Source organism: Staurois parvus, unplaced genomic scaffold, assembly GCF_062004578.1.
Source record: "Staurois parvus isolate SC_StPar_1 unplaced genomic scaffold, SC_StPar_1.0 ptg000634l, whole genome shotgun sequence".
NCBI lineage: Eukaryota > Metazoa > Chordata > Amphibia > Anura > Ranidae > Staurois > Staurois parvus.
Window position 1 is genome coordinate 15,173,021 of NW_028318430.1, and position 26,090 is coordinate 15,199,110.

The 26,090-nt window shown below is 40.3% G+C and overlaps 1 protein-coding gene across 1 annotated transcript; it reads left to right on the plus strand.

Annotated features, from left to right (window-relative positions):
- Positions 1–163: 163 nt before the first annotated feature.
- On the plus strand, positions 164–16,308 carry LIG4 (DNA ligase 4). The gene is made up of 3 exons (XM_089693603.1): positions 164–250; positions 11,872–11,959; positions 13,260–16,308. The coding sequence occupies exon 3, from the start codon at positions 13,268–13,270 to the stop codon at positions 16,001–16,003; it is 2,736 nt and encodes a 911-aa protein (XP_089549729.1). The 5' UTR covers positions 164–250; positions 11,872–11,959; positions 13,260–13,267; the 3' UTR covers positions 16,004–16,308.
- The last annotated feature ends 9,782 nt before the right edge of the window (positions 16,309–26,090 follow it).

Consider the following 26,090-nt stretch of genomic DNA (forward strand, 5'->3'; position numbering starts at 1 on the left):
ACTGGTTTTACATCAAATGTTGTGAAAACTGTGCTCCCACTGACCATAGCCTCATACAGCAAATCCCATTTTACTGTAGCTCAGGATTTTCAAAGGTGGCGGAGTAGGGCGTCGCAAGGATGACGTCCGTAGGCCAAAGGTCAGTGGGCTAGGTGGGTGTTGGCGCTTAGCTATGATGTGGTGTTCCGTGTTGCTTGTGTCAGTGGTATAGCACGGCCCTCTAGTGTGGCAGATAACAGAAGGGTAGCAGGTGAGAGGCGGAAGATGGGGGCTTGGAATGGAAGTTAAGGGGGCGAGTCTGGGCATGTCTGCATTCAGAGTCATGGTGCTTGTCACTGGGGCGGCCTCTGTTGTTACCATAGTAACTGCTCGATCACATTCCTCTTCTGTTTATTATCGGGTGCTGTTAGTGAGCAGGCTGCCATTGGATCGTTAGCGCTGCATTACAGCAGGAAGATATGCAACTGACGTTTAATTCTGTATTTAGTACAACAATCAGAAAATCTATCTACAGTGCCTTGAAAAAGTATTCATACCCCTTGAAATGTTCCACATTTTGTCATGGTACAACCAAAAACATAAATGTGTTTTATTGGGATTTTATGTGATAGACCAACACAAAGTGGCTCATAATTGTGAAGTGAAATGATAAATGGTTTTCAATTTTTTTTACAAATCTGTGAAAAGTGTGGTGTGCATTTGTATTCACCCCCCCCCCCAGTCAATACTTTGTAGAACCACCTTTCACTGATGTTACAGCTGCAATCATTTGGCGATGTCTCTACCAGCTTTGCACATCTAGAGAGGGACATTTTTGCCCATTCTTCTTCGCAAAATAGCTCAGGCTCTGTCAGATTGGATGGAGAGCGTCTGTGAACAGCAATTTTCAGGTCTGGCCACAGATTCTCAATTGGATTTAGGTCTGGACTTTGACTGGGCCATTCTAACACATGAATATGCTTTGATCTAAACCATTCCATTGTAGCTCTGGCTGTATGTTTAGGGTCATTGTACTGGAAGGTGAACCTCCGCCGCAGTCTCAAGTCTTTTGTAGAGTTTTCTAAGATTGCCCTGTATTTGTCTCCGTCCATCTTCCCATCAACTCTGACCAACTTCCCTGTCCCTGCTGAAGAAAAGCATTCCTACAACATTATGCTGCCACCACCATGTTTCACGGTGGGGTTGGTGTGTTCAGGGTGATGTGCGGTTAGTTTTCTGCCACACATAGCGTTTTGCTTTTAGGCCAAAAAGTTAAATTTTGGTCTCATCTGACCAGAGCACCGTCTTCCACATGTTTGCTGTGTCTCCCAAATGGCTTCTCACACACTGCGACCAGGATGTCTTATGGCTTACATTCAACAATGGCTTTCTTTTTGCCACTCTTCCATAAAGGTCAGATTTGCGGAGTGCACGACTAATAGTTGTCCTGTGGACAGATTCTCCCACCTGAGCTGCGGATCTCTGCAGCTCCTCCAGAGTTACCATGGGCCTCTTGGCTGCTTCTCCGATTAATGCTCTCCTTGCCCGGCCTGTCAGTTTAGGTGGACGGCCATGTCTTGGTAGGTTTGCAGTTGTGCCATACTCTTCCCATTTTCAGATGATGTATTGAACATTTCTCTGTGAGATGTTGAAAGCTTGGGATGTTTTTTTATAACTTAACCCTGCTTTAAACTTCTCTACAACTTTATCCCTGTCCTGTCTGGTGTGTTCCTTGACCTTTGTGATGCTGCTCTAACAAACCTCTGAAAGCTTCACAGAACAGCTGTATTTATACTGAGATTGAATTACACACAGGTGGACGCTTTACTAATTAGATGACTGCTGAAGGCAATTGGTTTCAGTAGATTTTAGTTAGGGTCATCAGAGTAAAGGGGGCTGAATACAAATGCATGCCACACTTTTCAGATATTTATTTGTAAAAAATGTTGAAAACCATTTATGATTTTCCTTCCACTTCACAGTTAGGTGCCACTTTGTGTTGGTCTATCACATAAAATCCCAATAAAATACATTTATGTTTTTGGTTATAGCATAACAAAATGTGGAAAATATCAAGGGGTATGAATACTTTTTCAAGGCACTGTACTTAGACTTGGGCCATGTATGTTGTTCCTAACGTCACCCCCTGTACAGCAGATCACCTGACCATACACTATACGGTCAGATCATTCAATCTCCTTTAGTCCTATCTTCTACTAGTAGTTGTAGTAATAGGGCATACCTGATTTGATACTGATTGAATGGATGGTTTAGATGTACCCCCCTTTTACATAATTTTGGTAAAGCTCAAGGAGATTGTACATGGATTGTCCAGTTAGGTTATATAGTGTATAGCCAGGTTAAAGTGATACTAAAGTCTTGCCTCAGCTACGGCCTCTCCTGATTTGTTCACTGGCTGTGATTGACAGCACCGGCAGCTAACGCCTCCTGCTGCTGCCTCAGCCAATCAGGAGTGAGAGTCCCTGGAAAACCGAGGCTCTTGTGTACATCTGGATCAGGATGGGACTCATGTAAATGTTGACGGGAGGAGGTGGCTGCTACACACAAAAGGTTTTTTACCTTCATGCATAGAATGCATGAAGGTAAAAAACCTTAAGCCTTTGGAATCAAATTAAAGCTGACCATACACTATACCAGGGGTCTGCAACCTTTAAGACATAAAGAGCCACTTGGACCCGTTTCCGAAGGGAAAAAAAGACTAGGAGCCGCAAAACCATTGCAACATTTAAAACAAATCCGACACTGCATATATTGCAAAAAGCGCTCTGGTCATGAAGGGGGTTTAAGGGCCCAGTAAGCAAAGGGTTAATCAGGGAAACAGTGTATCGTCATAATCACAATCATAGCCTTAGGTCAGTGGTGGGCAACCTTTTTTTTCAACTGAGCCAAATCTCACCAAAACCACGATTGAAATTTATTTTGAGAGCCACATTTTTAAAACTGAAAATACATCCCCCATAGTAATTCATCCCCCATAGTAATTCATCCCCCATATAGTAATTCATCCCCCATATAGTAATTCATCCCCCATAGTAATTCATCTCCCCTATAGTAATTCATCCCCCATATAGTAATTCATCTCCCATATAGTAATTCATCCCCCATATAGTAATTCATCCCCCATATAGTAATTCATCCCCATATAGTAATTCATCCCCCCTATAGTAATTCATCCCCCCTATAGTAATTCATCCCCCCTATAGTAATTCATCCCCCCTATAGTAATTCATCCCCCCATAGTAATTCATCCCCCATAGTAATTCATCCCCCCTATAGTAATTCATCCCCCCCATAGTAATTCATCCCCCCCATAGTAATTCATCCCCCCTATAGTAATTCATCCCCCATGTAGTAATTCATCCCCCTATAGTAATTCATTCCCCATATTGTGTCAATTCACTTACCTTTGCTCCGCGCGTTCCTCTCGCCGTGTTCCCGCGCCGTTCCGGTCTTCAGGGCGGACTGTGAGAGGAGTTTGTCACGCTGCCCCGCCTACATCCTGACAGCCAATGTTTGCCACGCTCCGCGGGCCGGATTAAAAGGTCCGCCGGGCCGTAGTTTGCCCATTGCTGGGCTAGCTGCAGAGTCCTGACTTTTGGGGCGGCCGCGGCACGGCACACTGTCCACTGAGAGCGCAGTGCACATGCGCCGGTGAAATGACCAGCACTGTAGAAGTAAATGTCTCCTAAATAGTGCATGTTTAGGAGATATTTACAGTACTTACAGGTAAGCCTTATTAACAGCTTATCTGTAGGTAAACCATAAAAAAAAATTACTTCCACTTTAGTTGAGCAAGCTGAAGTTAGAAGGTGATTGGCTGCCGTGCACAGCTGCACCAGATTTTGCACTCTCTAGTTTTAGTAAATCAACCCCAATATTTCAATAAACACAGTTGTATTGAATACCTCAAGGATGGCTCCAGTTAACACTTCAGGGATTACAAACTATTTACAGCAATGTACACAATTTGAAGGGTTAAGGAGCGCCAGTCTCCCTCTCCAAATAAAATTTAAAGTCAGCAGTTATAAATACTATAGCTGCTGACTTTTAACCACTTTGATACTGGGCACGTTTACCCCCTTCCTGCCCAGGCCAATTTTCAGCTTTCAGTGTTGTTGCAGTTTGAATGACAATTGTGCAATCATGCAACACTGTACCCATAAAAAAATTTGTATCATTTGTTCACACAGCTTTCTTTTGGTGGTATTTAATCACAACTGAGTTTTTTTTTTTTGCTAAATAAACCCTGACATTTTTGAAGAAAATTTTTTTCTTCATTTCTGTTATATAATTTTGCATATAAATAACATTTCTTCATAAATTTAGGTCAAAAAATATTCTGCTACATTTCTTTGGTGAAATAAGTATATTATTTAGTCTGTAGAAATGTTATAGAGTCCACAAACCATGGTATACAGTGAAGGAAATAAGTATTTGATCCCCTGCTAATTTTGAATGTTTGCCCACTCACAAAGAAATGATCAGTCTAAAAATCGAATGGTAGGTGTATTGTAACACTGAGAAACAGAATAGCAACACAAAATTCAAAAGAAATGCATGTCTAACAAATTATGCACTGATTTGCATGTTCATGAGGGAAATAAGTATTTGATCCCCTATCATTCAGCAGGATTTCTGGCTGCTAGGTGTCTTTCATACAGGTAACAAGCTGAGATTAGAAGCAGTCTCTTAAAGGGAGTGCTGCTAATCTAATTTTGTACCTATATAAAAGACACCTGATCACAGGAGCAATCAAACAATCAGATTCCAAACTCTCCACCATGGTAAAGACCAAAGAGCTGTCCAAGGATGTCAGGGACAAGATTGTAGACCTACACAAGGCTGGACTGGGCTACCAAACTATCGCCAAGAAGCCTGGTGAGAAGGTGACAACAGTTGGTGCAATCATTTGCAAATGGAAGAAACACAAAAACAACTGTCAGTCTCCCTAGGTCTGGTGCCCCATGCAAAATCTCACCTCCTGGAGTGTCAGTGATCATGAGAACAGTGAGGAATCATTCCAGAACTACACATGAGGATCTTGTCAATGATCTCCAGGTAGCTGGGACCACAGTCACCAAGAAAACAATTGGTAACACACTACGCCGACAAGGATTGAAATCCTGCAGTGCCCGCAAGGTCCCTCTGCTCAAGAAGGCACATGTCCAGGCTCATCTGAAGTTTGCCACTGAACATCTGAATGATGCAGAGGAGGACTGGTTGAAAGTGTTGTGCTCAGATGAGACCAAAAGCGAGCTCTTTGGCATCAACTCAACTCGCCATGTTTGGAAGAGGAGGAATGCTACCTATGACCGCAAGAACACCATCCCAACTGTCAAACATGGTGATGGAAACATTCTGCTTTGGGGGTGTTTTTCTGCTAAGGGGACAGGACAACTGCACCGCATCGAAGGGACGATGGACGGGGCAATGTACCATCAAATCTTGGGTGAGAACCTTTCCTCAACCAGGGCATTGAAAATGGGTCATGGATGGGTGTTCCAGCATGACAATGACTCAAAACACACAGCCAAGGCAACAAAGGAGTGGCTCAAGTGAAGCACATTAACCTCCCTAGCGGTCTGATTATGTCAGTATTTCTGTGTTCAAAGCGGTAAATTTTTTTGCATGGAAATATTTCGTTTTTTTATTGCAGGCCTGTAATTTTTTAGGAATAACTCACTGAAATCTGTCCGAACAAGAGTCTAGTAAACATCCCAGGTATGATAAAATTCGAAACACGAAATTATAATATAATAATCAAAAAAAATAATAATATAAATTTAATTCAATAATGTAATCAAACCAAAAACACTGAAATTTGAAATTAGCTCCAAGTTCGCACATCACTGAGCAACTGAGCACATCGTTGTTCTCTAGCTGGTCTAAAACCACTTTTGACCTAAAGGGGCGCTTTTTGGACGCCATGGACGTTTCTCAGTTTCCAGGCAGAAAGAACTGTAAAATGCAGGCAGGGCACAGGAAAAGCACTAGGGACAAAATGTATGTGAAATAGTTTGATACAGGAATGTAATACTATGAGATTTGGGTGTATTGAGTGAATGTCACATATTTTAATCTCCCGCCGGTTCCATACCCCGTATGTCCCGACGCTCGCAGGGAGTGGAACCCGGAAGACAGATGCCGGCATCGTCTGGAGGACATTGCCGGGGACGCTGCAGGGGGGGACATCGCGGCAGTGCAGGACAAGGTAAGTGCTGGAGGGAATCCCTGAGCAACCCTGCATGGTAATTCCGAGTGTAGCTCGGTTTTACTGCTTCTGGTACTGAAACTTAACCCCAAGCTACACTCGGGACTACCGCCAGGGGGGTAAGGTCCTAGAGTGGCCTAGGTAGTCTCCAGACCTTAATCCGATTGAAAATCTGTGGATGGATCTGAATGTTTGAGTTGCCAAACGTCAGCCACCAAACTTTAATGACTTGGAGAGGATCTGCCAAGGAGTGGGCCAAAATCCCTCCTGAGATGTGTGCAAACCTGATGGCCAACTACAGGAAATGTCTGACCTCTGTGATTGCCAACAAGGGATTTACCAACAAGTACTAAGTCATGTTTTGTGAAGCGGATCAAATACTTATTTCCCTCATGAACATGCAAATCAGTGCATAATTTTTGACATGCATTTCTTTTGAATTTTGTGTTGCTATTCTGTCTCTCAGTGTTACAATACACCTACCATTCGATTTTTAGACTGATCATTTCTTTGTGAGTGGGCAAACATTCAAAATCAGCAGGGTATCAAATACTTATTTCCTTCACTGTATATATATCTGACAATCGATCAATCCTGATGTACTGTAATAAGAGGCATGGTGAGTTTTTTGGAGGTTGTAATTTTTTGTTACAATTTTTTGGGAAAATGTAGAAATAAAAAGACTTTTTTGTTTTTTGCTAGTGTCTGAAGGTGATGGTCACATTTGACAATTCTCTACACAAAAAATCAATACCTAGTTTTCAGCGGTTCCATGTGGGATTAGGAGACTAGTTTCTTTCAGATCCCTCACTGGAGGGAGTGGGGGGAGGGGGACAGCCTGTGTAAGGTTGCCGTTTGTCACTGGACCTGCAGAACAAGATGTTGCGTGGTGGACCAGAAGAGTGCTAGAGAGGTCAGGGCAGTAATCTTCTGTGGGAGAGTTGAGTCCCTGAAGGCTCTTAGTGGCAGAGCCCACCGTAATGGCTGGATCCCCCCCCTGCAGGGTCATGCGGCAAGAATGGAGAGTGCCCTGGAGTAGTCTGTGCTCGTGACCCCCTTAGCTTTAGCTTTGCCAGTTTGGACCACCTCTATCACCAATGGAAGCATTCCTCCTCCCCTCCCCTCACTATCTTTATTAGCAGAAGAGGAACCAGTGGAAGATGAGGCAAAGGAAGACAAGAATATTCCAAGGGAAAGGGATGTGGAGGAGTCCTCATTCAAGGAATCTACGCTGGAAGAACCCAGGGTCAGAGTTTATCTTTGACCCAAAATGCTTTGTGGGTTTTCTCGTGGAAGTTTTCTGGACTAATTTGAAAGTACCACTTCCTGAACCCTCTATTTCAAGGGTCTCAGGATTTGCATTCTGGACGCCACCACAGCATCCTCAGTCCTTCCCTGTACATCTTCATTTAAAAGGAGGTTTTGAAGGGGGACTGGGCTCACCCTGACCAGGTGTTCGTTCCACCCAAAAAGTTTGCTCAGTAATACTCCATGAAGACTGAGTTTACTAAAAAAAATGGAGAATGCCTTTGGTGGATTCTGCAGAATCCTATCTCAGTAAGAACCTCGTACCCAGTGGACAACGCTTGGGTGTTTAAATATGTCTGGAAACTTTCTCAAAGCCTCATTGGCTTTGGAAAGCATCTTTGCTGCCAGTGATTCCGGCTATAAGAGCCCACCAAGCCTCAAGGTTTGGCTCGTGGCACAATGAGGGAAAGAGAGAGATCCTTCTAGCAGAGATACCGATTTGAGCAGAAACCTGGATACTTTCTCACGTGCCTTTAGTCAACATAATGTTTGAAAATTCCATATAACAAATTTCTTATTTTGGACTTTTGTCTGTGCACTTGCGCAGGATCTTGTGGCTGAAGTGTTGGTCAGCAGAATTACCCTGCATGAAGCATGTGGAATGTTTAGCTTTTCAAAGTCAAAAGGAATGTTACATATTTAGGTTGAAAAAAGACTCTAGTATCACTTTTTTTTTTTCACTTTTTTTTATTTTTTATTACATTATTTTTTTTTTCAACTTTTTTTTTACCAAAGCAATACAATGTTACCATAGTAACATTGAACTACTCTGGGCAAGTGATCAGGATTTTTCCTTTTTTTTTTTTTTCTCATTGATATTTGCAATAATTGTTACTGAATGAAACTGATTAATTCAGTCTTTTGTTGTGATTAGCTGTGATTGGACAAAGCTGATCACATGATTCAGATGGGCTGTGAATGGCCCTATGTGTATCATGTGACTGCTTTGACCAGTCACAGCTTACAACATAATTGTAGACAATGGATGGCATGACAAGAAGCCATCCATTGTATACAATTGACATGTGGTCACACAATTGACATGTGGTCACACAATTGACATGTGGTCACATGACACTGGCAGAGGTTTCCTGGTTTGTACTGGGCGAGAGCAGCTTTTTATTGTGGCCATCCTGCTTTGGTTAGGAGAGATGGGCATGTATCTTGGAAAAAAAAAATGGGGCTAGGGTCTATTTCAGGCTGGCCATTCTTCCCTCCCTGTTCTCTTAATAAGGCAAATTCCTAACCCTTTGTACTATTTCAGGAAAAGCTGCCTAAGCCTTGCACAACGCTTTCTGCTGTAACAAGCGGTTTACTACTGTATATAAAAACAGGAAAGATGAGATTCAGATAGGTCCAGGAATCCTTTGCAAGGGTAGTAAATAAAATTTTTTTTGTATAACATTGCTTTAGCTCTTTTGCCTTTATATTCATGAATTCCAAAGATTGTTTTTTTACAGATAATGTTTTTGAAACATATTAAAACTGAATCTGTTAATTTTGGACTTGTGTTGGGTTACCTTACATGCGGCTACGTGGTATGCATAACTTCCAACTGTCCCTAATTTGGAGGAACTGTCTCTCTTTGGAGACCAAATCCCTCTGTCCTTCGTGCAGCCTCTCTTGGTCTGATGCATACATCTCTATACAAAATGTGCTATTTTTATACAAAAAGTGTTGCGCTGCACTGAATTATTTATCCAACCTCTTCATTACTGTATTTGGTATTTTGAAGAGTTAATATAAAGGAAAAATATAGGTCACAAAAGCACTTGTGTGGTTTAGCCAGTTTTTTGTGGTCAGTGTAACTGGGCCATGTCTTTTTGTGTACATAATGTATGCTAAAAGGTGTCCATCTTTATCATATCAGAAATTGGAAGCTATGGTCATGGGCTATTTGTGTATGTAGCATCTGGAAAGGGGTTCTCAGGGGGGTGTTGTCAAAGTGGAACTTTACTCAGAAAGTGAAGTCCTGCTAGTCACTTCAAGATTGCCCCTTTTGCAGGTATAGCTATGTAAAACATAATAAATAAGTGCCTATACTGTTTAATGCCTAGTATTACACTGTCTCATCCTGCTCTTCACATGCTGAGTTGCTCTCTATTTTTTGGTGCTGTGCCTAAAATGTAGAGACTGATCTGACACATGAAGATTTACTGCTGCTCATTGGCTCTGGGCTTCAGCAAAGTGGCAGCCTTCAGCAAGAAGAAACAGAAACAATGCTGGAGGCAATTTACAGCGCACACTCATTTTGGTAGCATAATTATTAATAATAATAATGTGGAATGTAATGTCCTAAAGAACATTATTTTTCATCAAACTATTATAGGTAAAGTTATACTTTAGTCTCCTTAATGGGTTCTTAATTATTTGGTTTAGTAGTGATTGATCGGCTTTCAATAAGTAAACAAGTGGTGGTCAACTTTCTTGATATGGGGGGCCTTAAGTGCAGTCTTGATATCACCAAAGGGTTACAGGTATAATTCAGTGAATACTCAGTGTCATAGACAACAAACACATAACAGAATATAGTCAAAGCATGTGGGCACAATACAAGAGCTAGTCAGAGACTCCAGAAGTGATACAAGAGATAGTTGGAGACTGCAGACAGGATACAGGAGATGATCAGAGACTATGGATATAATACAAATTATGGTCAAAGACTGCGGATATGGCACAGAAGATGGTCAGAGACTTCAGATTTGGCACAGGAGATGGTCAAAGACTGCGGACATGACACAAGAGATGGTTAGAGACTGCAGAAGAGTTGTTGCAGACTGGGGACATGCATCAAGAGACAGTCATAGATAGAACGTACAACACGAGACTGTTAGAAATCACTGCTATTATTGGGTAATAGGAAAACACAAATTAGTGTCTGCAAGGGCCCTGAGGGCAGCACAAATAGTGCCAAAGGGCTATATGTAGGCACCAGTGAGTTAAAGAATTGTCAAGCAGTATGTATGGGATGGTACAGTTCAGCAGAAACCTGAGTAGTGGGAGGCTGCCTTGTGCATTATAAAGATGACCTGACCTGACCTGACCTGCTTCAACAATGGGGCACTAGGTCTTCAACTGATGCCAATTATGGGGCACTATTTATGCCACTAATGCCAATGATGATGCATTACTCCTACTGACCACAAAGCCTAAGGTAATGTTTATGCTCATTGATGCTGGGTCAGGAACATTTTCTACCCCCACTGGCCACAATCTGGCCCCCTGAAAGTCTGAAAGAGAGTAAACTGGCCTTTTGTTTGAAAAGTTTGGAGACCTCTGGCTTAAAGGATAAGTTCACCTTTCGTAATATGTTACACCCATATTCAGGGTGTAACATGTTACGATCTGACCAATCCCCGCTCCTCGCTTTGGTAGCTAGCGGGGGATCATCTCCCCTCCTCGTTAGCTGTCAAATTAAAAAAACGTGGCCGTTCGGGGCTCTGCTCGTGTCACTCATTCACAGCATTCTGTGAATGAGAGACTATAAGTCCTGGCAGCCTTAGTGGCTGTCAGCCTGCAGTCTACAGTGAACTACCACAGCGCTGTGGAGCTCCGTGGTAGTTCATTGATTTTTCCTGTCAGTATATTTGCTTGCTCATACATCCCATACAAGCAAGCAGATATTCTGACAGATGTGTAGGAGACCTGCATGGCACCAGCGATCTGCTGATTGCTGGTGCAATGCTTTACAGGCTCCCACAGACAAAAATAATAAATGCACAATTTTTTACCTGCAATAAAATATGCATTTATTATTTTTTACGAAAAGGTGAACTTATCCTTTAAAAGAGACTGAAGGACCACAGTTGGTCAATATCTGGGAAGTCAAAGGGAATATTAGAATGATGTCAACCAGATTTTGACTTTATTTGTTGGGAATAATTAGCATTTCCCCATCCTATGAGGCCTTGAGATTAAGGTGGGTTTTTACTTGCTGTCTACAATGGGTGAGGGACTAGAGGAGAGGTAATAATGTGAGTCAGAGGCCTAGTGAGGTTTTTCCTGATGGCAGAGGAGACATTTCTGTAGGACAGTCTGGAGTATGGCATGGAAATTTGCATTGCTCATGCTTCAATGCCAATGTAAGGTGCTAGTAGCATAACTGCTGCAAAGTAAGTCTCTCCCTCTCTCTCTTAGTATTATCCACCGTAAAAACCCTCATCCCATTCTACACTTCTACTGTTATAACATCATAAGGGAAAGTGGGAACGAAGTCTGTAAGATACACTGCTTAGCTGAGCTTTGCAAATAAATGTTTTGTTGTTCCTCTTAGTATGGAGTAAATTCTGCTTGAATATTTGATTTTTTTTTTTTTTTATTTTTTACTTTTTTTTTTTTTTTTGTCTGTCCAGGTTCTTAGTCCTGAGTGCCTGTTCTTTTGACACTGGAGATCACCAAACATTAACTAGCCACTACTACAGAACAATCTCTCCTGTTCAGGTTTGTCTCATCCATGTCATCTGAATTTTTTGTTTTTTCGATCATTACGGAAGCAGTATAAAAGAAGATATACACTGTTGTGTATCAAATGGGACAAAATATCTGTGTGTGTGTGTGTGTGTGTGTGTTACAAAGTAAAAAAAATGCTGAAGAAGCAGTTAGGATGACTTTGATAGTGTGATGCATTATTATTTTGTTGAAGGCAAACTTTTACTGAAAATCATACAGGTAACCCTATTTACCTGTAGCTGAAATACTTAAAAGTGAATTTTTGGCTTTGATTCTGCAAGGCAAAGCAACAGATTTGCTGTTATGCTTAGCAGTTCAGCAATATGCACTATTTAGGCACAGTATTGCCTAGGCACAATCAAATACCCAGAAATGTGCTATTTTTTGTGAGGAATTCCAGAATCTACATTTTGTCACGGTGCTGTTTCATGTAGTTGATCTAACAGTAGGCTGTTTGGGTCACCCTCAAAGTCTGGCTGAGAAACTCCCACGTTGTTTGCCTTGTCCCTCACTGTATAATTGATGGGGCACAAAATCTGTTGTCCACTCACTCTCGGCCCTCAGCAGCAAAGTAGAAATTTTGCTGTCATGTTCAAATGCCATGCATGCACAGCGTGCTCTCCCTTAGCTCAGTTGCTGCTGCTATAGGAGTAAGTGCACTACACATGTGCAGCATTAAAACATGGTAGTTCAATCGCTCCTGTGTTGCTGGGGGCGAGCAGCCAGTAGATTTTATGTCCTGCCAATAATCCAGGATAAGAGTGTGCAAACAATGTGGATGTTTTTCAGCCAGGCTTCAGAGGTGACCTGAATAGCCTACAAGTAAACCGAACTGCACAGTGTCTTTGAATCCTTTTGAATTCCTTGTCTAAATAGCATATTGTACTCAAAAGGAGAACTTGGCCTGTCATGGTAACCATTATGATCAGGGCTGAAAGTAAGGAAAACTTTAAATTTTGAGGTGTCGCTGGAACAAAAAAATCTTTCAGTGGAAACAATTGTTCCATTGATAATGATTTAAAAGACATTTCTGTCTATTTTGGAGAGACAGTATATCACTTCCTGCTGTATCTTGAGATAGGATATGAAGAAAAAATTCCTCAGTCAGAAACACACAGGAAAAAAAAGTTTGCAAAGGTTTTAACTATTCCCTATTCTATCCAAAATTAAAAATACAAATTTTAGATTCAGATATACTTTATAAAGATTGTGTCCCATTATTAAATGTAATTTCAAATGGTTATGTTTGGCTGGGGACAAATATTTCAGATTGATTTTTTTTAATTTACAGAATTCCTGATGTCGGCATCTAGCTCCTCAAGTTCTGTGGTTAAGGGCACTGTAGCATCGCAAGTCCCATTTGCTGATCTTTGCAGTACTTTGGAAAGAATTCAGAGGACTAAGAACCGAGCTGATAAAGTAAATATTTTTAAGCAGTTTGTTGACTCATGGAGGAAATTTCATGATGCTCTACATAAAAATGACCCCAAGGCAACAGACTCTTTCTATCCTGCAATGAGACTTATCCTGCCACAGTTGGAAAGGGAGAGAATGGCATATGGAATCAAAGAGACAATGCTTGCCAAACTATATATTAAAGTTCTGGGCTTGCCTAAAGAAGGTAAAGATGCTTTGAAACTTTTAAATTATAGAACTCCTACTGGCTCAAATTCTGATGCTGGAGATTTTGCTGCAATTGCGTACTTTGTTCTTAAGTCACGGTGTCGAAAAGATGGGAACTTGACCATACAAGATGTCAATGATCAGTTGGATGCAATAGCAAGCAACAATGCAGCTAGAAAGAAGGAACTCATAGAAAAAAGCCTTCTTCATTTGATTGCTAATACAACTGCTCTAGAACAGAAGTGGCTGATAAGAATGATTATTAAAGACATGAAACTTGGCTTTAGCCAGCAAACTGTGTTTTCCATCTTTCATCGTGATGCTGCAGAACTTCACAATGTTACCACAGATCTTGAGAAAGTGTGCGTTCAACTACATGACCCCAGTGTATGTCTCAGTGATGTTTCCATCTCCATGTTTTCTGCTTTCAAACCCATGCTTGCTGCAATTGCCAATATTCAACAAATAGAAAAACAGATGAACCACCAGAGCTTTTACATTGAAACAAAGCTTGATGGGGAGAGAATGCAGTTGCACAAAGATGGTGATGTGTACAAATATTTTTCCAGAAATGGATTTGATTACACTCAGCAGTTTGGCGCGTCTCCCCTTGAAGGCTCCTTAACACCATTTATTCATAACGTGTTTCATATGGATTTGCAAAATTGTATTTTGGATGGAGAGATGATGGCTTACAATCCAAATACAAAGACATTTATGCAAAAAGGAAACAAATTTGATATAAAGAGAATGGTTGATGATTCCGATCTCCAAACTTGTTACTGCGTGTTTGATATCTTGATATTTAATAACCAGAAATTAGCTCATGAAACACTGAGAAAAAGGTATGATATCCTTCATGAAATATTTACTCCAGTTACTGGGAGAATTCATATTGTTCAGAAAACAGATGCTAGCACCAGAAAAGAGGTTGTGGATGCACTAAATGAAGCCATTGATAATCGTGAAGAAGGTATAATGGTAAAAGACCCTATGTCCATTTATAAACCAGATAAACGTGGGGAGGGGTGGCTGAAGATTAAACCAGAATATGTTAATGGACTAATGGATGAGTTAGATCTTCTAATTGTTGGAGGTTACTGGGGCAAGGGCCAGCGAGGTGGCATGATGTCTCATTTCTTATGTGCTGTAGCTGAAACCCCAGCACCTGGAGAAAAACCATCTGTTTTTCATTCTGTTTGTCGCATAGGCTCTGGCTACACAATGAAAGAGTTGTATGATCTTGGTTTAAAGTTGGCTCCTCACTGGAAGGTTTACCGCAAGAGAGATCCTCCTTCTGATATTTTATGTGGAACTGAGAAGCCTGAGGTTTATATCCAACCTTGTAACTCTGTCATTATTCAGGTAAAGGCTGCTGAAATTGTTCCCAGTGATATGTACAAAACGAACTGTACTCTTCGTTTTCCTCGAATTGAGAAGATCAGAGAGGACAAGGAATGGTATGACTGCATGACCATTGATGACTTAGAACAATTCAGAGAAAAGGCTTCTGGAAAATTGGCTTCAAAGCACTTAGATGTAAATGATCAACCACAGGAGAAAAAGCGGAAAATTGCCCCTAAAATTAGGAAGGTCATAGGAGTGGTTTCACATCTAAAAGCACCAGATTTTTCTAACATCACAAAACAGTCTAATATGTTTGAAGATGTTGAATTTTGCATAATGAGCGGAATAGAAAAACATTCAAAGGGTGACCTGGAGAGCATGATTGCTGCATGTGGTGGTATAGTTGTCCAAAATCCTGGGCAAGATACCTATTGTGTCATTGTTGGAGACACAAATGTTCGAGTAAAGAACATAATTTTGTCAAAAAAACATGATGTTGTTAGAGCAGCCTGGCTTCTTGAGTGTTTTGAAAGCAAAATGTTTGTTCCTTGGCAGCCTCAGCATATGATTCATATGTGTCCATCCACCAAAGAGCACTTTGCCTCTGAATATGACTGCTACGGTGACAGCTATTTCACAGATACTAATGAGAGGGAGCTGAAGGAGCTGTTTAGCAGAATGCCTGACACTAAAGAAAAAATTCCTCTGGACATGATTGCTGACTTAGAACAACGTTATTCATGGGAGGAGACTCTCCACAGTATATTTCGCCAATGTGTTGTATACAATGATATGTTTACAACTATTAGTGATCCAGACACTAAAATTCCAACTTCTAGTTTAAATATAACTGCATTACAGCTACGATTTCATGGAGCTAAAGTGGTGAATCAGCTTCAAGAAGGAGTTTCTCATGTAATTGTAAGTGATGACAAGTCTCGATTGCTAGAGATGAAAGCTCAGAGGAGAACATTTCAAAGAAAATTTAAAATTGTTTCAGTGTCATGGGTTTTAGATTCATTGAAAATGGGAAAAGTCCAGATGGAACAAAATTATTTATTGTAATGCAATTTGAGGTTTTAAAATGAAGATGTTTAATAGTGTATTCAAAATATTTTAACATATTTTTAATAATGTTTTATAATTATGTGTTAATAGTTTTGGGACATTTGGATTTTAGGTGAACTTGCATGAATTTATTCTTACATACATTTATATGTAGTTTGTTTAAATTAACTATCTTTGTATCTATGTATCAAAAATGTGTTTCTGCCTTTTAAAATTACTGTTAATTGTATTTTTGTGTTTACCTTTTAACTCCTGTGTTAGAATTGTAAAATAAAAAATATATTTTTTTATTATGAATGACACACACAGCGTTTTGGGTGCTCTTTATTTACTTGATATCGTATGTAATCTCCAGCGCCTCAGGATATGCACAGCCAAAAGGGAAGCCAAGGGTACCAGGACAGTGACAACCAAAGGAAATGCTTCAGGGGTGCAGCCCTCCTCAGATGGGGAAATCACTGAATAGAGAGAAAACAGGTGGCGCACACACACCTAGTGCATTATCCAAGGTTTATTGTAGGAGTGAAAGAATAATAAAAACATACTCACAAACGAAGCATGTATCTAAAAAGCATAGAAAAATGGCAATGGCCACAACGGCAGGCAAGGTGTTCTCACTGTCAGTGCGGTCAAATGGCTGACGCATTTCAGGGACGAATCCCTTTCCTCACAGCTGATGACCAGCCTCTGATGCAGATGTGTGATGAATGGAAAGTAGGAGCCTTGCTGTTGAGGCATCAACAGCAAGGCTAGTACTTTCCATTCATCACACATCTGCATCAGAGGCTGGTCATAAGCTCTGAGGAAAGGGATTCGTCCCCGAAACGCGTCAACCATTTGACCACACTGACAGTGAGAACACCTTGCCTGCCGTTGTGGCCATTGTCATTTTTCTATGCTTTTTAGATACATGCTTCGTTTGTGAGTATGTTTTTATTATTCTTTCACTCCTACAATAAACCTTGGATAATGCACTAGGTGTGTGCGCTACCTGTTTTTGCTCTTTATTTACTTGTCAGTGTGTGGGATCATTAATGGTGCTGATTTTTGAAAGATAAGCACAGATTTGTTTGTTACCACTAAAAATTATTAATTCAGTTTGTTGGGGAAAAAAAAGTACAAAGCCCTATTTCTGAGTCTGCACACTTGCCATTAGGTAATAAACCTTAAAATAAACCAAGCCTTGACACCTCATCATATAGGACTTGGTTTCATTTGGTGCTTATAGCAATAACTGAATTCCATCTGTAGTATATCTAGTAGAGCAGGTTAGCCTGGTTTTTAGTTGTGGGCAGCTACTGCACATTTTCTTTTTCTGACTCTCTCAGCCCTATTGGTGCATACAAACACATAGCAGAATTGAATCCATAGTAAGTGTTTTTTAAAAGGTAATCTGTCCTGACAGAAATTTGTGAGAAATCGTCAATATCTTTCTGAAAATTTGGTTCCTGAGCGATCATGCTAAAAACAATGGCCTGATGACTTTCTCAGTCCCCAACCTGGAACAGATATGCAGATCAATAAGTCTTAATCTGCATGTTTTTTTCCCAGATCATTGACTCAAGAAAAAAAAAAAAAAGTATGGGCAGATCAGTTTAAAGCATTAAGCATTTTCAGAAGGAGACCAAGAATGGGAGCCAAATTATTCTTCTGAACAGGGGAACATATTATCCAGAATATGCAGTCAGCCGCCTGTTACCCTCTGCCCAATAAACCCCTACACAGGGAGAGGGAAGGTGAACAAGCTGAGCCAATAAGGGCTCTTGCTTTTCATCAAATTCTATTGCTTAATTAGTTTATAAAAAATTTACAGTTTTATGGTAGCTGCACACACTTCAGTATGGTGGTACAGGGATTGTACAAGCTCTTAAAAAAAAAATTATCAAAACAATCTATTCAATTTGTATCCATTCACACAAGCCCATACATTATATTGTTGTTGGTAGATCTAAAGGTGATTGTATAGTGGTCGATGTTAGACCTGTCTGTTCTGTCTGGCAGGGATGTCTTAATTTCTTTTACACACACACACACACACGATATAAAAAGTCTACACACCCCTGTTAAAATATCCGGTTTCTGTGGTGTAAAAAAAATGAGACAAAGATAAATCATTTCTGTACTTTTTTCACCTTTTTATTGTAAACTGTAATACAAACTGAAAGCTTTTAGGTGGAGGGAAGTAAAAATAAAAAACTAAAATAATATGGTTGCATAAGTGTACACACCCTTAAACTAATACTTTGTTGACGCACCCTTTGAATTTATTACAGCACTCAGTATTTTTGAGTCTATCAACATGGCACATCTTGGCAATATTTGCCCACTTTTCCTTGCAAAAACACTCCAAATCTGTCAGATTGTGAGGGCATCTCCTGCACACAAACTTCTTCAGATCACCCCACAGAGGGTGTGCACACTTATGCAATCGCTTTAATTTAGTTTATGTTTAATTTCTCCCCCTAAAAGATTTGTTTTTCAATTGAGTTGTACAGTTTATAGGTCACATTAAAGGTGGAAAAAAGTTCTGAAATGATTTGTCTTTGTCTCATTTTTTTACATCACAGAAACCTAACATTTTAACCACTTCCCGTCTGGCCCATGTATATAAATGGCCGGACGGGAGCAGTGCAGGAGTGGGTTGCCGTTCATAAACAGCGCCCGCCATTTTAGCCTGTGCGTGCTCCCTAGGAGCATGCGGCACTGCTGTACGGGACCTCTGTGTGAGGTCCTGATCATGTGATCACTGATTGGCCAATCAGTGACCACATGAATAGTAAACAAGATGTTCCTTATGACATCATTGCTTACTACTAGTGAAATCTGTGAATGATCACAGATCACATGGTACAAGGCTATTCACAACAGCCTTGTACCATGTGACAAGCTGTGACCAATCACAGCTCTCCCAAGAATGCAGCCAGAGAGAAAGAGAAATTATTGCTTTTACAGCCTTTATGTGTGTAAAAGCAATCCGTGTAAAAAAAAAAAAAAAAAAATCACCCCCCACAAGTAGTACAGTGTCACCATGGTGACACTGTACTGCTAGAGTGACAGTATAAAATAAAAAAATAAACATTTTGTAAAATTATAATTTTTGGTGTTAAACTAATTTGGGTTATTTTGTTTTTTACTAAAAAAACTGAATACATTTTGGTCAAGATTTATGAAGAAAGATTATTTATTTGCAAAATTTTACAAGAAAAACACTTTTTTAAAAAACATTTTGGACTTTTTAATTTATATAGCAAAACAAATAAAAATCCCAGTGGTGAATGAATACCACCAAAATAAAGTTTTATCTGTCTCAAAAAAAGCGAAAAAATTCATATGGATACAGTGTTGCATGACCGTGCACTTGTCATTCAAAGTGTGATAGCACTGAAAGCTGAAAATTGGCCTGGACAGGAAGGGGGTAAAAGTGTCTGGACTTGAAGTGGTTAACAGGGGTGTGTAGACTTTTTATATCTACTGTAGATAGATATAAAGAAATTCAGACATCCCTGCCAGACAGCACAGGGGTGGAGACACATACACTATGAAGTTGATTTACTTCAACTGGAGAGTGAAAAATCTGATACAGCTGTGCATGTTTGCCAATCAGTTTCTAACTTGAGCTTGTCCAATTAAGCTTTGACAATAAGAGCTGTTCACACTGCGACTTCAGATACAACATGCGATTTACAAATCACACCTGAAGTGGCATCTAATGTATTTCTATGGCACTGTCTTAACAGGTGCAATTTCAAGTAGCGCAATTTGAAAAATAGTTCTTGCATTACTTTTTCACCACTTCAGTGCAATTTAACTCTCATACACTATAGGGTAAATGGCACTGAGATCTCACCTGTGTCTATATCAGCACTACTTTGAAGTCGTGCTTTAAATGGGACCAAATTGCACCACTTTGAAATCATTGTGAACCAGGGCTAAAACCTGGAAGCCGATTGACTTCTATGCAGAACTGTACCAGATTTTGCACTCTTCAATTTCATTAAATCAACCCCTTTATCTAACAATTCAGAGGCCTGCAAAACAGCTTGTCGAAGCTGGAGAAATATATATATATATATATATATGTGTGTACAATTAAAGGCTCCTGTATGCCACTAAATAAGTGTCATACTCCGTTATTATGGCAGGCACATGCCTCCTAAAGTTAAAAAAGAAAAACAACCTTTTTACCTCTTCTCGTTTGTTTCTCACATGCTTCCTCTCTGATACTACAGATCAAAGTGCAAGTGTTTCAGTAACAGGCAGTGCTGTGAGCAGAAATCAATGGAAAGGATATGGCACTGACTGAGAAGCATACAGGCTGTGGCAATGCTGAGCATTATGTCCCTTGCAACATCTTCTCATCCCACTGTACTGCATGCAAGAATGGTCTACAATACTTGAATGGCAACTCTGCTCTGAATTCAGAGCAGCGCCCGGCAGTAGATTTTTACAGTGCCCAGTGCAGCTCAACTACTGCAAAAGATAAGCGTTGTATGTAACTTCAACTGCCCGCATCTCTTGATCCACCAGTCATTTTGATTGAGGTTTTAACTATAGGTTATGTATTTTTTTCAGTATGTGCTCAATTTGAAGTGTCAAACTTTGACAGGTTTACTTTATACTGTTGAGTATGGCTATGGGTCACCCTCTGCAAAGGTGCATGATGTAGCTGTGTTCATTTTGCTCTGTACCTCTGCTTTTTTCTACTAGATTTTTCTCCCCATAGCTCAGTGATTGACTAGATTATATTAATAGAGCTCAATTTCAGCACCATCTGCTGCAGTTTTGGTCTGAGGAAAAAGATGCTTGCTGTGTGGGTCCCCCAGCATGGCAAGGCATACATGCTTATTTGTGGGAAAAGAGTAAGTGCCGGTTCATATATATGTGGATGCGGTTTGAACTGTATCCAATCCGCATGACAAGTGAAATAACATTGCTTCCTATGATGCTTGTTCACATATGTCCGGTGCACTGGCAGTGCGAATTGAAAAAGAGTTCTGTGCGATTTCTGAGCAGTGTTGCCTGCTTTGGGCGCAGATTACAAGCATATTGACTTATATGGGAACCACTTCTGTCATGCGTTTGTGAACACCATTTCAGGCTGGTTTTCTCTTTTCAAATCCTGAAGTGAACTGCTAAACGACTGCTTTTCAGTTCGCACTGAAACCAGAGCTGTTAAGCCATTACAAATCATTAGTAAGACCTCATCTGGAATATGCAGTTCAGTTTTGGGCACCAACTCACAAAAAGAACTTTGGGGAACTTGGGAAAGTACAGAGAAAGGCAACTAAACTGATAAGAGGCATGGAGGAGATCAGCTATGAGGAAAGATAGAGGAACTGAATTTATTCTCTCTTGAGAAGAGGAGATTAAGGGGAGATATGATCACCATTTATAAGTACATCATTGGTTCATATAGTGAACTCGGTGTAGAGCTATTCACCCTGAGGTCATCACAGAGGACAAGGGGGCACTCTTTACGTCTGTAGGAAAAGAAATTTAATCTCCAAACACGGAAAGGTTTCTTCACAGTGAGAGCTGTGAAAATGTGGAATAGACTCCCTCAAGAGTTGGTTCTGGCCAGCTCAGTGGATTGCTTTAAAAAAGGCATGGATTCTTTCTTGGATACTCATAATATAACTGGATACTAACATTTATAGGTAAAGTTGATCCCGGGATTGTTTCCCCTGCAGGAGCAAATTGGATCATGGGTTTTTTTTGTTTTTTTTGCCTTCCTCTGGATCAACTGTGGGTATAGAATTATAACTTTTTTTCTTTCTATGGTTGAACAGGATGGACTTTTGTCTTTTTTCAGCCAGACTAGCTATGTAACTATGTAAGCCGCATCTCACATATGTGAATCGGTACTTAGGCAACTGTACTTACCTTATCCTGTCCTCCTGCAGCCTGCACTCTCGGATGCTCTAGGTTTTGGGAGAACCCCTGATGTCTTTGCTTACAATGCAGGACTGCTTGTCCTGCATTGTACGTGGTGATGTCAGAGTGTCTGCGACTAGAAGTAGCTTTGGAGGAGTGGTTGTTCAGCTGGGAGGAAGTCTGCTAAAAGGAGAAATGAGGTGAGTACAATTGCTTTTAATGTTCCTCCTAGACAAAACAAGCATTTTTCTCCCAGAGTACAGCTTTAAAGGCAAATCTCCACTGAGAATTAACAGCAAGTATTCAATGTTTTTGAGCAGCTAAAGAAGGTTTGAAATAGAACAATAATAGACATGAGTATTTGGGTCAGGAGTCCACCTCATTCCTTGCACATTTGTTCCCGATCAGTTACTTGCTCAGGTCAAGGATGTTGGTATTGGAGACTGCACCTCATGCTATGTGAAACCATGCTGAAAAATTGTGTTAAGCATTTAATTTCATGCAGCTTTGCATAATGTATTTATTCAACATATTCAATTTACATCATGTTCCCTTACAATCACTTGGGCCAGAGTGTCATTCCATTAAGGAGTCAAGAGGTTCTTGAATGAAAAAGTGGGCTGCCTTAGATCAAGCTCATTTAATAACACAACTTCTGACCACTGTACTTTGCAGTATTCTGTCTGGTTTAGAAGAAATCTGACATTGATTTTGCAGTTTGTTTAACCACTTGCTCTCTGGAAGATTTTATCACCTTCATGACGAGGCCATTTTTTTCTGTTTGGCACTGCGTTACTTTAGCCACTTCCCATCTGGCCCATGTACATAAACGGCCAGACGGGAGAAGTGCAGGAGCGGGTTGCCATTCATAAACAGCGTCCGCATTTTCAGCCTGTGCATGCTCCCTAGGAACACCGATCGCTGTACGGGACCTCTGTGTAAGGTCCCAATCATGTGAGCACTGATTGGCCAATCAGTGATCTCATGAATAGTAGTAAACAAGATATCACTTCTTGAGATCATTGCTTACTACTTCTGAGGTCACATGGTACAAGTCTATTCACAACAGCCTTGTACCATGTGGCAAGCTGTGATCAATCACAGCTCTCACAGTATTTCTCAATGGCTGCAAGAAGGCAGTCAGAGAGGAGAAATTATTGCTTTTACACCCATAAAGGCTGTAAAAGCAAGCAGTGTAAAAAAAAAAACAAAAAAAACAAAACACCCCCACAAGTGGTACAGTGTCACTATGGTAACACTGTACTACTAGGGTGACAGTTTGTTAAAAAAACAATATTATAATTTTTGGTTATAAACTAATTTGGGTTATATTTTTTTTAGTAAAAAGATAGCTGAATACATTTTGGCTAAGATTTATGAAGAAAGATTATTTATTTACAAAAGTTTTGGACTTTTTCATTTATATAGCAAAAAGAATAAAAATCCCAGTAGTGAATAAATACCACCAAACTAAAGTTTTATCTGTCTCAAAAATAGCACTGAAAGCTGAAAATTGGCCTGGGCAGGAAGGGGGTAAAAGTGTCAAGATTTGAAGTGGTTAACTGACAATTGTGTGGTCATGCAACACTGTACCCAAATGAGATTTGTTTAATTTTCTTTCACACAAATAGAGCTTTCTTTTGGTGGTATTTGATTACCACAAGGTTTTTTTTTTAATATAAACAAAAAAAAAGACCAAACATTTAGAGAATTTTTTTCTACTTTCTGGTATGAAACATATCCAATAAAAAAAAAAATCAAATTTATTCATAAATTTACGCCATTTTTGGTTAACAAAAATATCCCAATAAGTGTATATTGATTGGTTTTTGTGTGAAAGTTATAACGTCTACAAACTATAGTGTATATATACTAGTATTTTTTATTTTTATACTAGTAAGTAACTTATGGCGGGCAAAAAGACACTAACTGACATTTTATACATTTGTGGAAACCAGTGACACTTAATACAGTGATCAATGCTAATAATATACACTGACACTGTAATAATGACACTGGCCTGGGAAAGGGTTAACATCTAGGGGCAATCAAAGGGTTAACTGTGTGACATCAGTGCTTGGTGTAGTCACTGTGCTGTTTTTACTACAGGATGTGCCAGTTTTTATTCCCTGCTTCGCAGAGAAACAAAAACCTGCTCATCCCCACTGTCAGGACACAGCTCTGTGTTTTTTACAATCACAGAGCTCTGTACTATCTTCCTCTTTGTCAATCAGCGGCTGGCAGGTGGGTGTGCGCGCGCCCCCTATCTGGAAGAGCTGGTTCACGTATTAGATACATGATCCAGCGCAGGAAGCAGTTAGACATCGGCAAGCAGTTAATAAACACAGCTGGTTGGGAATATAAATATTGTGTTTTTCACAGATCCTTAAATGTATAAAATGGAGGCATTCTACCCAGTTATTTTTCAGTTTCATATAAAGCTTATGGGACATTACTTATGATCAGTGTGATGTCTCCCTTGTGCTGCTGTCTCCCAGTTTAGTCTAAATTTTCCTCCCCTGACCTCCCACTGCCGTAATCTTCTGATGCAGGGGGGCTTAATACAACTCAGGAGCTGTAACAGACACTCACTAAAACTGCCAGACGATGCCTGCCCTTTCTGCCCTCCTCCTCCTTTCAAAGAAGCTGTATTATACCTTTAAGAATGAAACATCTATAAATAGAAGAGGTGAACCTTTCAATCACTGTGCCTGGCCTCCATTCATAAATTGCTTTTAATTCATGGAAGCTATAGTATGGCTTTTATGAATGGAAAGCTAGACATAAAGGGTGGGCATACTCTGGCACTCTTGATGAGCTACCTCAGCTCTATTAACCCCTGCCATGTTGGAAGATTAAAGCGACGGGTAGGAAGGGATTGGAGGGGGAAAAGGAAGATTTCTTCTAAGCCAGGAGTCAGCAGCACAAAAGACTCATCACACTGATCGTAAGTAATAGCCTTTGTGCTTATTTTTTTTTTTTTAACGTTTTCTTAAAACAGTCCTTTTCAAGGCATACTGTGAAAGATAATGGTCATAGTTGCTTGTGCCCTTTACCGAACTGTCAAGCCATCAAATGGCTGGTGTCATAACTGATCACATATGTAGCACCATGACAACTGCAGATCAATCAGAGGCTAAGATGGCAGCTTCCTTGGCTGTACAGGAGAAGAGGAAGGAAATCTGTCACTAGCAAAAGTTGTGCAGCAGTTCAGTAATACGGTATGGTTTTATATGAGTATGTCAGTGTTACAATTATTACTTGTAAGGAAAACCGTGACCCCTCAACAAAAAGTTGGACCTTTCCTTAACCATATTTTGTATGTTGATTTAGGGTGTGTGAGGGAAGTGGGTCGGTGTATGGATTTGAGGGGCATGGCAACCCATTCTGGCAATCTAAAACCCACACCAGTTCATCAGAGCTCTTCCCTCAGAGGTACTGGATGAATCTCCACAGCACAAGCAAAAGGAAGAAGATCTTTGACAGATGGTAGTTCCTTTCCAGGACCATATTTAGGTGTGTGTGTGTGTGTGTGTGGATTGGGTGGGTAGATTTGGGGTGTAAGTGGGGAGGTGGCTGTGTGTCTGTGGGCTTTTTGGATGTGTGTGCGGATGTAGACTTGAGGGGCGGGTGTGTAAAATTGGGGGTAAAGGGGTGATGTGTCCTGGGGGTAAAAAAACTTTCCCCCTTCATCAGAACCTGAATAAGATGAGGTAGTCTATCAGAGGAGCTGGATGCATCTTCTCAGCACAACCAGAGACAGAAGGTGATCCTCGACCAAAGGTAGGATGTTTCCTTACCTATATCCGGAATAGTACCAGCTGATTGGCGATAAGAAAATGTGGTACCTATATTCAGAAAAGGGCTTAGATATATACAGTACCTGGAAACCACAGACCAGTCAGCCTAACATCAATAGTATGCATACTATTGGAAGAAATTATAAGGGTCCATATCCAAGAATTTGCTGATGAGAATAGTATCAGTAGTAGTAACCAACATGGATTTATGAAAATGTGTTCTTGCCAGACTAACCCTTTGACATTCTAAGAGGAGTTAAGTTGCAATTTGGATAGAGGAAGGCTTGTGGATGTAGTGTATCTGGATTTTGCTAAGGCATTAGATACAGTACCCCATAAATGCTTCATTTACACATTAACTGCTTCCGCGCTGCCCTATAGCAGAAATACTGCTCCAGGGTGGTACGGGT